The 16,758-nt window shown below is 36.3% G+C and overlaps 1 protein-coding gene across 8 annotated transcripts in view; it reads left to right on the plus strand.

The window, feature by feature from the left end:
- PIWIL2 (piwi like RNA-mediated gene silencing 2) overlaps positions 1–16,758 on the plus strand; it is a 100,014-nt gene that overhangs the window by 38,506 nt on the left and 44,750 nt on the right. For all 8 annotated transcript variants that reach the window (XR_012473251.1, XR_012473250.1, XM_074209136.1 and 5 more), the window contains 4 exons: positions 2,708–2,825; positions 3,276–3,400; positions 5,648–5,728; positions 6,055–6,168. Coding sequence is in view for 6 of the 8 variants with exons in the window: in XM_074209136.1 (XP_074065237.1) it covers positions 2,708–2,825; positions 3,276–3,400; positions 5,648–5,728; positions 6,055–6,168 (438 nt within the window). In the remaining 2 variants the exon portion in view is untranslated. The remainder of the gene's footprint in view (positions 1–2,707; positions 2,826–3,275; positions 3,401–5,647; positions 5,729–6,054; positions 6,169–16,758) is intronic.

The following is a 16,758-nucleotide window of genomic DNA, read 5'->3' on the forward strand; positions in this document are numbered from 1 at the left end:
GATCAATTATACTCACATCCTCTGTCTAATTAAGTTCCTTTTAACTGTCATAAAAGAAATACAATTTTCTAGAGTTACAGACCTTGCCTTCCCATATAGTCTTATGGACTTTTTCCCCATTTATCTTTTTATGCATTTCTTGAGTCTTGTATTTAAATAAAGATCAACTCTTTTGTTCAGTTCTGATCTTTTTATTAGATAAGTTTGAAAGTCTTCTATTTTGTTGAAAACCTATCTTTTCCCCTTGAAAGAATATGCTGAATTTTCCAGGATATGATTCTGGGGGTGTAATCCAAACTCCTTTGCTCTCTGGAATAATCATATTCCAGACCCTTCAATCTGTGATCTTGAAGCTGATAAGTCCTATGTAAACCTGACTGGCTTCCTGGTATTTAAATTGATTCTTTTTGGCAGATGGCAGTATTTTCTCCTTTAACTAAGAATTAAATTTGACTACAATATTCCTTGGAGTTCTTACTTCAGAATCTTTTTCTGAGAGCGATTGATGAATTTTTAATGGTCTATTTTATCTTCTTGTTCTAGGATTTTAAGGCAGTTTTCCATGATAGTATGCTTCATGATACTTTGTAGACTCTTTTTCTGATTGTGGCTTTCAGGTATTCTAATAATTCATGAATTATCTCTCCTGAATCTATTTTCCAGGTAGGTCATTATTCCCAAGTAGTACTTTATATTTTCTTCTATTTTTTTGTTCTTTAGATTTTGTTTCATATCTTGGAGTCTGATAGAGTCATTAGTTTCCATTTGTCCAATTCTAATTTTAGGGTTTTGTTTTCTTATTTAGCTTTTGTGTTTTCTTTTCTAATTGGTTAATTTTACTTTTAGAAATTGATTTCTTTTTCCATTTGACCAATTTTACTTTTAAAGTTGTTTTCTTAGGTCAATTTTTCATAATTCTCCTGCATAACTCATTTTTTCTTCATTTTTCTTCTTCCTCTCTTCTTTGGTTTGTAATATGCTTTTTGAGCTCTTCCAAGAGTACCTTTGAGTTTTCACATGTAGGCATTTTTTTTCCTCTTTTTGAGACAGCATTTTGGTCATCCTAATTAGAGCTCCTGTTCCCTTTCAATTCAGACTGACCTGACATTCTATCTTTAGTCTCCTCATTCTTCCCCATTCCTCAAATACATTCTCTTCTTCCTAATATCTCTTAGAATCTCTAACTTCTTTTAAAGTTCACCTCTCACCCTATGGAATACATGTCCTAACCCCTGCAGTTTGTTGTGCTGTTGTTGCAATTTACCAAAGATAACCCAGGCCAGCCGCTTCTTATTCAGTAACACTTTATTCGTTGTTGAGTCCTCCAGAGTTGCATCATTGTGTCATCTTGACTCCTCACTATCTTTCAAACCACCCATCATCCTTTCCCTCCCATATCCAATCTATTGCCAAAACTTAACAATTTTTGCCTTTGCAGTGGTTCTCAAATATACCCTGCTCTCTCCTCTGATATTGCCACCATCCTGGTACAGACCCTTATTTCCTCACACCTAGACTATTTTTTTTCAAATTTAAAAAAAAAATTTGATTTATTTAAGGCGATGGGGTTAAGTGACTTGCCCAAGGTCACACAGCTAGGCAGTTATTAAGTGTCTGAGGCTGAATTTGAACTCAGGTCCTCCTGACTCTAGGGCCAGTGCTCTATCCACCGCACCACCTAGCTGCCCCCCCACACACCTATTGCAGTAGCTTGTCAGTTAGTCCCTGTGTCACAAATCTCTCTCCACTCCAATCCATCCTTCATTCAGCTTTCAAAGTGATTTTCCTAAAATTCAGGTTCAATCTATGTCACTCAGTAAACTCTAGTGGCTTCCTATTACCTCTAGGATCAAATATAGAATCATTCAGTGACCTGGTCTCTATCTCCCTGTCCAATCTTCTTACACTCTCCCCATCCCCAAACCCACCATCACTTTTTCTTCCATTCTACAACACTGGCTCCTTGCTGTTCTCCAAAGAAGATAATCCATCTCTGAGCTCTGGACATTTTGGGGGGTTGTCACTCCACTCTCCTCATCTCCACCTTCTGGCTTCCTTAGCTTCCTACCAGTCCCAGCTAATGCCCAACTTCTAGAAGAAGCTTTTCCCATTTTCTCTTATCTCTAGCACTTTGCCTTTGTTGATTTCCTGCTTATTCTGCCTGTGGCTTGTTTGTGCAAATTTGTCAGCAGATCATTTTCCCCTCAGGTTATCAGCTTGAATCCCCAGTGCTGAGCACAGACTTAATAATCGATTATTGATTAACTGACTATACCCCATAGTGCTCCACTGTTCTATCCTCTGTATTGGCATGTGCTTTCTAATTATGTGTTGTCTTTCTCTCAGCTACTTGAGAGAAGGACATGGGTTTTTTTTTCTTTCTGTCTTTCAAGATACCTGTTATAGCTATTTGCCCATAAAAGGCACTTAAGTTTATGGAGTTGACTGTTTTAATCATCTTTGTATCTAACCCAATGTTGAACTGATTCACATCTAGATAAATGAATGTCATTTATTTGGTTTCTGCTATTCCTGTTTAATTATGAATGTCACACTGAAATTTTTATCACAGCTTTGTCATGAAAGTATAGCCACTAGATGGGGCAGCAGTTATGAACATACATATCTAGCCCTCTTACTAGTGGTAGTTTAAGAAATGCTACTTTTTTCACTCAAATTGAATTTGAACTTTTTGTTTGATTCCTAGCCCCAATGTGGAATGCAAGAGTATGAGGTTTGGCATGTTGAAGGACCATCGATCTGTCACTGGAGATGTCACTGCTTTTGATGGATCCATCCTCTATCTGCCCATTAGACTTCAGCAAGTGAGACATAGAGGCATTGTTCTTTGAATGGAAACCTAGATATAGTCGTGTTGTTGGAATAGTGGGAAAACCTGTAGTTCATTAATATTTTATTTGTAAATTCCAGCTAATTTTCAAGAAAGTTTTTGTATAGAATTTCTTACATGAGAAGTAAATCCAAATGTACCTTCTTCTTCTTCTAGAAAAATGGTTGAAAATTTTTGCATCTAGAAGTTGAGATTTTATTTTGAATCCTTAACCCCAATGTATTCCTGCATTAGCTCTTGATTATAGGTTTTTATTACTTTGGGAATATGGGTAATGTTTTAACGAGCTCTCCTGGAGCTTAAGCATTTTTCAAATCCAGTTATGGTTTTTCCTAGATAATTTATGTGTAAAAACATGATTGGAATATGTTAAGGCTTGTGAACTTGCTATTTCAAATTTTCATTTGGGTTTTATTCTTGTTAGGCTGTTGAGTTGAAGAGTCAGAGGAAAACTGATGGTACTGAGATCAGCATCAAAATTCAAATGACCAAGATCTTGGAACCCAGCTCTGACTTGTGTATTCCTTTCTACAATGTTGTTTTTCGGCGGTAAGAATGAGTCAAGAATGAAGTTGTACTTGCTCTCCTAGAAGTATTAGGCTACCTGGATACTTTTGCTATTTTAATTTATTTGTCTTCAGTCTCCCTTTTCAAATTATTACTAATGTTCTTGAGGAGGATGGCCAACATTGTCAACACCTTAGACTTAAAGTTTTGAACAGTTAGAAAGGATGACAATGATTCTGTCTCAGTTAAGGATTGTATTCTCAAAAACTTATAGACCTGGGGCAGCTAGGTGGCGCAGTGGATAGAGCACCGGCCCTGGAGTCAGGAGTACCTGAGTTCAAATCTGGCATCAGATTTAATTAATAATTACCTAGCTGTGTGACCTTGGTCAAGTCACTTAACCCCATTGCTTTGCAAAAAAAAAAAACCTAAAAAAAATTATCAAAAACTTATAGGCCTAATGAGAGTTAAGTCTATAAAAGGATTAGTTTGGCAAAGAAACATGGGTTTTTGGGCCAGTAGGGACTCATGAAATTAACAAATATAATAAATACAACAAACAAATATAACAAATACACATACACACATATATTTACCTGCCCTTGGAAATGGTATATAAAAATATCTACAAAAATATTTCTCCTTAGTTATATTAGTTTTTCCTCAAGACTTTTTAAAAGTCCTATTTTTATTGATATCTTTAATGAATGTATCCATCCTCTTTCTTATCCATCAGTGCATCCCTTAGAGAGATTTTTTTTTTTTTTGCTAAGCAATGGGGTTAAGTGGCTTGCCCAAGGCCACACAACTAGATAATTATTAAGTGTCTGAGGCCAGATTTGAACTCAGGTACTCCTGACTCCAGGGCCGGTGCTCTATCCACTGTGCAACCTAGCTGCCCCCAGAGAGATTTTTTTCCAAAAATATTTTATTATTTATTTTTCCAACTGCATGCAAAGATAGTTTTCAAGAATATTTTTTTGTAAGGTTTTGAGTTTCAGTTTTTCTCCCTCCTCTTCTTTTTCCCTTTGATAGAAAGCAATCTAATATAGATTATCCTTGTATAACTTTGTTAAACATATATCTATCTTTATTAATTATGGTGTTGGAAAAAAAAGAATTAAATAAAAAAGAAAAAACCAAAAGAGGGAAAAAACCCCATAATATATAAAACTAATTTTAAAAAATGAAAATAGCAAGCTTTGGTCTGCATTCAAATGGCTCCATAGTTCCTTCTCTATATGTAGATTATATTTTCTATAAAATGCCTTGGAAAGATTTTTATTTTATTTATTTATTTTTTGGAAGGATTTTTAAAAGGTAGGGGAAAAGCCATTCAGCAGATCATCTATACCTTACCTATATTTTTTGGATATTTTTAATGACTGATCTTATTAGTTTTCTCTTCATTTTGAAAATGTATGTAACTTTCAGAAGTTTCATTTCATGTATATAACTTTCAGAAGTACTACTTATTTACTACTACCTTTTCAGGTTAGTAGGATACAATTTCCATTTTCTTTTTGCTAACTGAAGAGGGCTTTATTTTTGAGTTAAGGAAATTTTTTTTTTTGCCAGGGAAAAAAGACTTGAATTAAATACCTCAAAAGGGAAAGCATGATCTTCCATTCTTTTCTAGTGATGATAGACTGCACCAAGTAGGGAAGTAGACTGAATTTTTTTTTTCTTAGGTTTTTGCAAGGCAAATGGGGTTAAATTGCTTGCCCAGTGTCTGAAACCAGATTTGAACTCAGGTACTCCTGACTTCAGGCCTGGTATTCTATCCACTGTGCCACCTAGCTGCCCCTAGATTGAATTTTTTAATGTCACATTACAAGCAATGAGGTTGCATCAAAGTGTATATCTCATTTTACTATGGCAAATTATTAACCATGAAGTTATACCAAATATAAATATAAACATACATGCATGCATATATACATACATATTTATATAAAACATATTACTTAGTTTTGTTGAACTTGCATTTTTCTTTTTTAAAAATTTAATTATAAGGGATGACTTTCCAGTTAAGGGAGTTGAGAAGGATCTCAATAAAAATAAAATTTTATACATATACCCTCTTGTATGCATATGTGTATTTTTGTGCACGTGTGTATATGTGTGTTATGTACATATATACTCATGTGTATACCCACACTTCTGCCTCAAGATGAGTATATAAGTAACTTTCTTTCATATTTTAGAAATTATTTCAACTGCATAAATGTTGTCAGGAATTTTTTGTTCTCTACCAGAACACTCAATCCTGGAGCTTTCTTTTGGCAGGGTAATGAAACTTTTAGATATGAAACTTGTGGGAAGAAATTTCTATGACCCTTCAAGTGCTATGATACTACAACAACACAGGTTGGTAACATATTTCTCATTTTTTGAGTGTTCTTCACAAATTTTCCTTTTTTAGACATTAGAATGTTTTAGTTTGTTGATATAAAAACAGAATGAATAATGAAATAACATGATAAAAATTACAAAATCTAAACAAATGCTCTTTTCAGATTTTTAAATTAAAATCAAAGATGTTAGATTTGATTTTGTGAGTTATCAAATTCCATCATACAAGGGAGCAGTAGTCTCTGTCTAGTGTCATTGTTTAAATGCGAGGATAGAATTCTTTCTTCAAGATTCTAGATTAAAAAGCACCTTTTTTGTGCATTTTTTTTTTCTCATTTAAGGTTACAAATCTGGCCAGGCTATGCAGCTAGTATCCGACGGACAGATGGAGGTCTCTTCCTGCTGGCTGATGTCTCACATAAAGTCATTCGAAATGACTCAGTGTTGGATGTTATGTGAGTGTATGAAATGGTGGGACTGAGAAAAAACTATTCAATTTGGTGTTTGAGTTATTTGTGACCTTTAAAAAATAGATTGTATAATGGTGGTTTAGATAGAAGCCAGATGACAAGAGTTAAAGGTGTGGATTGTTAGGATGCTATGGGAAAAAAGGAAGTAAAAGAATAATAGGCAGTGTTGTGAATAAAAGTCACTTTGGCAGTGCTTGAATAAAAGTCTAAAAATCCAAGGATTATAAGGAATTCACACAGATTTCCACTCTAGTCTAAGACAGAGATTCATTCTGCAATAAGTCATTAAAGGATATTAACAGTTTTCATAAGAATTATAAATCAACCCAGTCATATGAAGAAATATTCCAAAATAATGAAAGAAAAATGCATTAAATCAACTGAGCTTTCATTTCATACCCTTCAAGGTGACAGATGATAAAACAAAGAAATAATATTAGAACACTTTAGGGAACTTAAACACACTAATGCATTATTGGAGATGGAAATTGATTCCAACCATTTTGGAAAATTATTTGGAATTATTAGAAACAAGTTACTAAATTGTTTAGATACTTTGATCCATTGATCCCATTATTGGGCCCCCAAGGAGGTCAAAGACAGAAAAAAAATCTTCCATATATATATCAAAATTTTTGTAGAAATACTTCTTATGGTAGCAAAATATTGGAAAGAAAACAGGTGGCTATTGATTAGTGAATGGCGAAAGAAACTAATATATGAATAACAAATTATAGAACTCTAAAAATTATGAATATGTAGGATTCAGATTCATAGAAACACATAAGAACTAATGCAGAGTACAGTAAGCAAAACTAGAAGAATTATATATTACTACAACAAAGTAAATGAAAATGACACTAGAAGACTACTGAACTCAAATAAAAAATATTGATTCTGGAAGGATGAAACATTTTTGTCCCTTCTCACTAAAAAGATGGAGGACTGATGGTATCAGTTGTTGCTTTTAACCACTAGTCAATTTTGCTTAACTTTCTTTTTGATAAGCAAGTGATTTCTATTGGGGAAAGGATATTATGAGAAATTATCTGGTGTAAACGAGCATCAATAAAACTTTAAAAAAGAAAAAAAGAAAGTTTTGCAGTAAAAGAAGAATTGTCAGGGTAAAGGAAAAATTGTTTTATTTTTTTTGAAAAGTTTTGTTGTTGGTTGTTTGAAAGGTAGGGGAGATTTGAACATTTTTAAAGGCAGGGTAAAGAGGAGCAATTGGAGTGAGTGATTGATAGTTATATACTAGAAGAGTCCTGGAAAGATAACAACAACTTGTTTCCATAGAGCTTATCATGGTGCCTTGTGTTCAGTAAGCACTTAATAAAAGCTTGGTGGCTTAACCAAGGATTAGTTTTATTATGGAGAAAACTGCCTTCTTTTGAGGTAGGAGAAGATGAGTAAAGAGAAGTTTTAAGTTATGAAAAAAAAGATTTGAGCTTATTATGTTAGATACCCTTGGTTTTTCCAAGTAAAGCAGAAGTTGTCATTTGAATAAGAAGGGTTTTTGAGATGTGGACTTAGAATAGACTTTATGGGGAATCTGCCAATAAAGGAGATATAAAGAAAAGCTGTTGAGCATCAATAAAAAATTTAGCTGAGATCATAGTTGTGCAACTTGGGAAGAGGCTGTTACCAGCTAAAAGATTCCCTATGTAGCTGAGTCTGCTGGAGAGGATGGAGGTAATGGGGAAAGTTGCTGGTGAGGATGCCTGAGCAAAGTTACAACTTCCCTGAGGGACCTACTCTGGAGCAAGAGGGAACAAAGAAGACATTTCAATAGCTAGGGGAGAGAGGAGAGTGGTCGAAGGTTAGATGATAACAAGTGAAAGTGTGGTTGTCTTGGAGTCAAGCCACATGATTGGTTTTTGAGGGAAGGGTGAGGTATTAATCAATATGCCTATTAGAGTCATGCACAGCTCCCCACATCCTCCCCCCATTACCCCCAACTTTGGAAGCCACTTCATTAACCCATATTCATTTATTAAGCACCTATTTATGCCAAGTAATGTGTAATATCTGGTGACACAAAACAGAAGTGAAGTCCTGGATCTCAGGTTGCTAATTAGCAAAGGGGAGACAATGTACAAACAACTGTATACAGATTGCATAAATAAATGCAAGGTAAACTGGAGATAAGCAGCAGAGGGAGTCATTAACATTAAGGGGAATGCAAAAAACTTTCTTGTAGAAGGTAAAATTTTACCTGGTGAGGAAACCATTAGGTAGAAAAACGGAATGAGGAGAAAGAATATTCCAAGCATGGGGAGGGCTTAAGGAGATCCACAGCCAATGAAGAGACTAGAGCAGAGAGACCAGAGTCAGAAGAGTCTGTAGGGTGATGAGGAAAGTGTAAGGGAGGAAAGGGAAGAGGAAACCAAGTTATGGAGAGCTTTGAATGCTCCTCAGCAGTAGTAAAAAGCAGAGACTGAAACTGAAAGAATTTTACCCTTGGAATTCATAGTACAGGGAATAAATTTGGGAAAAGATGGAAACTTTTCTTACTCCTGGTTGTCTCATCCCTAGTTAAGACTTTGACTTCTCCTGACTTTGCAAGGAGAAGCTGCTGCTATGGCATCCCTTTCCAACTCTGACTCTTAGTGCTGTGCCATCATCACTTCTCATCAAAACCCAGGCCTATCCCCCCCCCCCCCAAGCAAATATTAGGATGTGAAAAGGGCAGACATTGAGAGGTACATTATACTAACTATGGGAGAGGGAAGGGAGAGATCAGAAAATGCATCTTGGAGCTTTGAAGGACAGAAAGGAATTTAGAAGGTGAGGCTAAGTAAGAAGGAATATCACATGTATACAGAAAAATGATGTGAAATTAGGTGCAAAGGTACATTAAATCCAGAAAGTGATAGATTTCTGCCACGTACAGTTTTGATATATATTCTAAAACTTCTTAATATATTTAGAAACATAAAACATTGGTAGCATACCTCATCTTGAGTTGGCAGTTCACTTGCTACACATTCTAAGTATCTTTACTTTAGAAAATCTGTTTGAAAAAAACTTTATTTTTTCTATAGTTACCTCTTTATTTTCCAGTTATCCATATATTATGTCTTTTTGAACCTTCATCATTTAGATTATCATTACATGGTGTGCACTTCCAAAGAAGTGATTTTTTTTTAAAGCTCCAGGTTTTCCATAGGTTATTCACTTCTAGTACATTTAAAAAAAATTAATGATCTCAACAAATTAAAACAAAATAAGGAAGAAAATCACAAATAAAACATGAACTGTTTTCAGAACCAGATTATCTCAGATTTGAAATGAACCACAGAGACCAAAAAAGAATAAGGATCTTTCTGTGAGATCTCCAACAGGTGATTTTTCATTGTTTCCTTACAGATGGTCCTGTAGTTAGGGGGACTTATTACTTCCTAAGACAGTTCATTCTTAGAATGAACAAAAATTGTGAGAAAGCTTTTCCTCCCAAGTCTTCCTCTTTATAACTTCTGTAGATTGTCCTTAATTCTTCTGCCTTTGTAGTCAAGTATAAGTCTGATCCTTTTTCTCTACCAAATTCACTACCCCCCATACCAGACTTAGTCTGGCAAGTACATGAAGACAATTCTTATGTCCTCACCTAAGTCTTCTCCAAGCTAAATGATCTTCACAGGGAATGCATGGGCTCTGGTTGCTTTGCCATTTGATCACCCTTCTGGAAATGCTCTAGCCTTTCAGTGCCTCTCCTAAAGTGTGATACCTAAAAATGACATTATCGGCCTTTCTTGTTTTCTTTGACATTTGAAGTGTACCAGTGGATAGATAGGCCATGCAGTTATTCCTCACCCTTACCATTTGACTAATCTATCTTTTAAGGTCATATACTTCTTTATTATTCTTTACTTACTCCTCTACTACATGCTTCTCCATTGCCTTTTTTTTTTTAGGTTTTTTGCAAGGCAAATGGGGTTAAGTGGCTTGCCCAAGGCCACACAGCTAGATAATTCTCCATTGCTTTTTGAGTAGTACTGAATTTTAATTCTTTGAAGTCTATAGTGCTCCCTGGCTTTTAAGTTGTATAATAACACTGTTGCTGCTGGGTTTTTTTACAGCACTGTCAATTTCCAATGACTGCCTCCTCTCCCCCCAAAATAAAATACTCTTTTGTAATAAATAAACACTATTAAGCAAAACAAATGAACACATTGACTCTATCTGAAATTGCACATATCATCTCATATCTATATTCTACCAACTTGTAGAATATTGGTCTTAAAAAATGATAAACTTTCTTTTCAAGGACAAGTTTAGTATTATTTAAAGAGTGCTACACTGAGGTAGATAGTCTCGCCCATTCTGTTTATTTCTAAGCCCAACTCATTCAATTTGCATTATGATGCCTGAAGTATAGTTGTCAAGGAGAAGTTGTATAGGTTGTTTGTACAGCTTGTCTATTTAACTGCATGTCAGAGTCTGGACAATTCCATTCTTCATCCACTTAATTTTTCCTATGTGGATAGTCAGGCCTAACTCTTTGAAATGACTGTATATCTCATCCAGGAATTTCTGTAGGTTCCCAAACTTAATGCCACATATACAATGACAGGTTTAAATATCCACAGCTAGAGGCCTTCATCATCAATAGGGAATCCCTCTTTAGCCTGAACTCTGCACTGGATCTCCTCTTGACAATGGTGAACATATTTGGGGGCATAAGTCTCCTTGTTTTATGCTTCACATGATATCAGTGATCAGAGGGTCACTGAACAAGGTGATCTTATTCCTTAAAAGAAATACTAGGTAATTTTGATGTATACTTGGGAGATCCTTTGTTATAAGAAAACTGTTTAAGGCATTGTTTTGCTTTATCAAATCAAAAGCTTTTTTATAGCCAACAAAGAAGCAGTATGATACAGTGCTGGCCTTGAAGAAAGAAAGACCAAGATTCAAATTCTGCTTTTGACTCAGACACCTTTTGAAAGAATAAATTGCAGAACAATTGCTAGTCTGTATTGGTAAAGGATGTCTCCTCACTAGAAATTCCTTATGAATAAAAAACAATTAATCATTTATTAAATGCTTATTATGTGTTGGGCCCTGTGCTAAACACAGGCTACTGATACAAACCAGCAAAAATGGTACCTCTTTTCAAGGAGTTTGCATTCTAATGGAGGAGACAGAAAGGGATGGGGAAGGAGGACTGCATGCTTTGTGCTATGATTTGGAAATGACCAGGTAGGGACAAGAAGGCTGAGTTTCATGCTAGTTCAGCTTTCAGAGTCCAGAATCCAGAATCTAGTGGAAAGATGAGGAAGATGTGACTCCATACAGATGGCAGGTAAAAAGAAATCTATCTTGTGGCCCATCACCAAAGTTCTGGGGTCATTCCAAAAAGATTCCTTCTTGAAGATTAATCATTACTAACTCTATGACTTGTCCTCTTATACATACACAGACACTCTTTTTAGTAGGAATATATAAATTTAATTTCACTCTTGTTCTCCTCAGAGAGTTGAGTATTCTCTATGAGAACCAAGATACCAGCATATTAACATAGAAAAGGGTTTGTAAAAATGTACATTCATAACAGAGAAAGGTACCTGTATTCTAGCAAAAGCATAGTTCTATTCAATGAGGTGAGTGCTATTATTTGCTTTCAGAACATCATTCATAGCCCCTGGGAAAAACAAACAATAAACTCCTAACACCTCTGAGTGAAGTCCAGGAGTGAGGATAGAATTGAGGATCCCTCTGCATCCAGGGCCATCTCCAGTCGTCCTGATCCCATATCTGGCCACTGGACCCAGATGTAGGCAAAAGTAAGCAAAAGCCAGGTTACCCAGACCTTGTTATGGTTTTGATGAGAAAGCACCATGTCAATGTAAGTTGTTATTATTTATGCTGTTCTTCCTGATAAACTTATCACTCCCCATCTCTTAATTTAACTTGTTTGTAAAAAGAGGAATTGCTTAGTCTAATCAGTGCACTGTGTTGTCACAGAGAACTTAGACTCAGAACAGCAACAACAACAAAATAAAAATTCTCATGTAAAGCCCCAAAATGTAAGTTGTATTTTATTATTGAGGCTTTGGGCTCAAATAAACCAGACTTGATGAAGTTTTATTGATTTTTTAAATGTACATTTTGTTTTGATATAAGGTACTTGTCAACAACCCTTTTAAAGATACATTCCCTAAAACAGTTAAATTGTTATATACAAAAATGAGAGATGTAGCTTTTGACTTTGTCATTATGATAATAGTAGCGAACCATTATATTTGATAAGTTAATTACTTTTAATTACATTATTGTGGTCACATATTTATCTTTTACCTTTTTTTCACTCTGCATTTCTTCTTGGTTCAATCTTGACAACTTCTCAAATAATCTCCGCCCCTATTGCTGAATGCAAGCAACATATCAATGTCTTAGCATAGAATGGGTTTATGAAATATATATAAAGATTTAGGGAGCAATGCACTATTTATACCCCACTTTCAGGTGAGTGCCAGGCCTTCCTTCTTCCCTCCAGAAAATTAGTCACAGCTCCCGAAAGTAAACTCATATCACTGATAGGTGAGTTTTCAAAAACACCAGATTGTGGTCCTGTGAATGGAAAGAACAAAGGCAGACTGGAGGAAGATGTGAATGATGATGAAAAGCAGCCTAGGCAATCTGGGCAGAACTTTCTCTTATCTCACCATGTCAGCCCACTGCATTTCTAATGTGAAATCAAACACAAGGTCAGATAAAGTCAACAGCCTTTATCAAGTACTTAGTCAAGTGTGAGACAGAGTGTTCAACACTAGAAACACAAACAAGCAGAAATATAGTTCCTGCCCTCGAGGAGCATTGTCACTGCAGAAGGTAACACATAATGGGCAGTCCAAAATGGGATTTAGGCAATGAAGGCAGTATGGTGGCAGTATGGCTGGGAGAGGAAGATGTGGTTGGTCTGGATCTCCTCTTAAAACTGGTGATGGGAGGAACCACCCAGTCAGAAGGGAGATGGACTATGCCTTCCCAGTGAGAGAAGTCCTAGGGTAGCGTGAACTTCAGACTGAAGAGATTTCTGAGAGGGTCTGGAATGTGGATTGGAGAGGAATGGCTCCAAACTGAGAGAAATATAACATTTTTAAAGTTTAAATTTTATTTTTAAAAATTTATGCTGTTATTTTTCTTTCTCTTCTCCCCATCTCCTCTGCCCCAAGGGTAGGAGCCATATCCTGTTCTGACTATGAGCTATGGCAAATGGGTGTGGGCAAATTTGATGGTACAGAGGTAGCTAGGTAGCATGGTGTATATATCACTAGACTTGGATTTCAAAATTCTGCCCTCATAGGCTTCCTTTGTGACCTTAGGAAAATCACTTAATCTTTCTCAGTCTCAATTTCCTCGTCTGTAAAATAGGGATTTTAAATGGACTTTCTTAAGGGTCAAGTGAAGTAATATCTAAAGTATTTTGCAAACTTTAGAGCATTATATAAATATTATTATCTTAGAAACTTTACTGATTTGGAAAGTACATAATAACATAGGTGGGAAATCCTACAAAGTTAGCATGTTTCTTGCCAGGTTATAGTCTAGCATCTGGCACAATAGCAGGATCCATAGGAAGATCAACAAAATCTAGGGGACTGGTGAAAATAGTAGCCTGGGCTAAACTACAAAGATTTCTTTATCAGAGGAGTCAACACATATTAGAGTTTAGCAGAGACTTCTCTCTGTTTACTGAACTCGGTGTCAGACTGGTTTATATCTACATACAGGTCACTCTGCCCTCCAGCTGCTGAAATGCTTCAGGATCATGGCTGATTTCTAGGGGCAGTGGTTTGCCTTGACATTGCCACTACCTTTCGCCCTCCTTATATTTCACTTCTTTTTCTTGACTTTTTTCTCTTAATTTAATCTCCATTTTAATTATAAATTATATGGGGGCAGGTAGGTGGTCCACTAGATAAAGCACTGGGCCTGGAATCATTGAAGAACCAGAAGCCAAATTCAAAATCCAATCTCAGACACTTAGTAAACGTGTGACCCTGGGCAAGTTACTGTACTGTTGTTTGCCTTAGTTTCCTCAACTGTAAAATGGAGGTGATAATACAAGTACCTGCCTCCCAGGATTGTTATGAGGATCAATTGAGAAAATAAATTAGTAAATTGCTTAGCATAGGACTTGCCATGCAGTAAGCACTATTTAAGTGCTTATTTCTTTCTACTAGATGAGATGTTTGCTGAGCTCCTTAGAATTCTCAAATTCTAGGGGACAGCTAGATGGCATAGTGGATAGAGCACCAGCCCCTGGAGTCAGTAGGACCCGAGTCAGCTGCATGATCTTGAGCAAGTCACTTAACCCCACTGTCTTGCAAAAAAAAAAAAAATCTCAAATTCTTTCCCTACTTGATGAGAGTGTTGGGGTGGGGGGAGGAAAAGGATAAGGTGAAGTGGTGTGGAACTTTCCTGTAACCCCAGAGTAACATTGTAATCCTGGGGCAAAAGTTTAGATCCTTCGGAAAGATGGGGGCACATGATAGGGCAATGTTTTCTTGTCTTCCTATAGGCTCAGATACATATCTTTTGGAAATTCTTTGTAGAACAGTCTAGTTCTATGTTCTGTGCTTTGTTTGCTTGGTATTAGCAAAGCCTATAGACCGCGCCCCCCCCCCCCCCAATAGGCATTGCTAATACCAAGCAAATAATGTGTAATTATCAGTTCCTCTGAATTTGAACACCATCTGTCTCCTTTAAGAAACCTGGTGTTATAGCAGGCAAATTGGGGAGCCCTTCAGTCAGGAAAGATTTGGTGACTTGAAAGATTCTTTTATCTTTGAAGTTATTTTGAAGTTTGGTGATGATAGAGCTGGGTGAGTTAACTTTCTAGCTTTTTTATTTTTAGAGCTCTATGGATTTTTCTGTTGGCAAAGAATCATTTATTTTTCTTGACCTTAAGAAAGTTCTTAAATAACATTTCTGCAATAAGTGATCAAAGTTTGGCATCCATGAATCATTCAGCCATTCTAAATATTTCCAGCTATCTCCTCCATATGGGAGTGGAAAAATTATTTTCAAAAATTAAAAACCAAGTTATAGATTTGACTTTTTGTCATTATTATGTGTGGGGGGGCAATTTTTTTTTTTTAGGTTTTTGCAAGGTAAACAGGGTTAAGTGGCTTGCCCAAGGCCACACAGCTAGGTAATTATTAAGTGTCTGAGACCAGATTTGAACCCAGGTACTCCTGACTCCAGGGCCGGTGCTTTATCCACTGCGCCACCTAGCTGCCCCTTGGGGGGGCAATTTAATAAAATTTTTAAAAAGTTAATTCAGAAAACATCTTTTTAATTTTAAAAATGAATTAATGTAATAGGAGTCTAAAACTTATTTGACTGATGTAGTCTATCCATGTAGAGAATTCTGGGTAGATGACTTCTGGGGAAATTGTAGTGCCTTGGAGAGACTATTAAGTATATAAAGGTTGATTCTATAATTGGTTCCACTTCACATGGAATTGGGTAAGCTCTTTGATTGACTGTTAAGGTATTCAGAAAACTCTCAGCTTCAACTGTTGGTGCTTTGCCTCATCCCCTTCACTCAAGATAATGATGAAAGGATTGAAGTCTGAGAGTTTCAAAAGATCAAGCAAGCAAGCTGCAGGAATCCCAGAGTCAGAACAGGTATTGGAGGCAGCTCAGCATTGATGTGCCGTGGAGCATGGAATGGTCTTCAGGTCTCTCCTCCCCTTAGCTTCTCCCAGTGGAAACTAATATGAAGACCTTTCCAACACCACTGTTGCCTTTGGATTTGAATGTGTTGTAGGCAAATGTGCCCTTGGAGGTATTAGGAAAAGGGGAACATCTGTACTTGTTTTTGGTATCTTTGAAACACATATCCTTTTGTAAAAGTCATTTTAAGTGGTTAAATTGAGTTGGGGTGGGGGAGCAAGTCACTGGTCCCTAACAGTGAGGAGGGAAAATAACTGGCATAGACTGCCTGGAGAAGAGAGACATGCCAACTCCACTGGAACCCTTAGAGGTAAATGTTGCAGTCTGACTCGAAGAGAAAGGGCCAAGGAATATGTTTCATTCAATTTTGAAACAAACAAAAACTTCTTTTATAATAGTGCTTTTAAGCCAATTTCCCTTAGAAACAGGCATAGGTCCTGTTCTCTAAATTGGACTGTCAGGGCCTATTTGTGGCCAAGTCACTTTCTGATAACCCCTCTAGATCAAATCTTAGTGCCTTTTTTCCTGTCACTCTGTTACTTTCTTCTCTGTCCATACTTAAATTTATTTCAAAAGATGTTTATTAAGTTCCAGCTTTGTGCTAAATATTAAGGATATGAAGATGAAAAGAGTTCCTGCTCTGAAGGAATTCATTCTAGTGGGATCCAGTTCATTCCATACTTAGAAAAAGAAATGCAAAGTAATTTGAAGAGGGAGCAACTAGAATGGCTTTGAGGGAGAGAAGGAGTGACACCTGAGTTGAATCTTGGAAGAAGATATGGGTGCTAAAAGTGAGGTATAAGGAGAAGTATGGAAGATGCCTTCTGGGGGCACATGGATGGACAAGAGATGAAATGTCAAGTACAGGAAATAATGACTGATCCTAGT

Source organism: Macrotis lagotis, chromosome 1 (genome assembly GCF_037893015.1).
Source record: "Macrotis lagotis isolate mMagLag1 chromosome 1, bilby.v1.9.chrom.fasta, whole genome shotgun sequence".
NCBI lineage: Eukaryota > Metazoa > Chordata > Mammalia > Peramelemorphia > Peramelidae > Macrotis > Macrotis lagotis.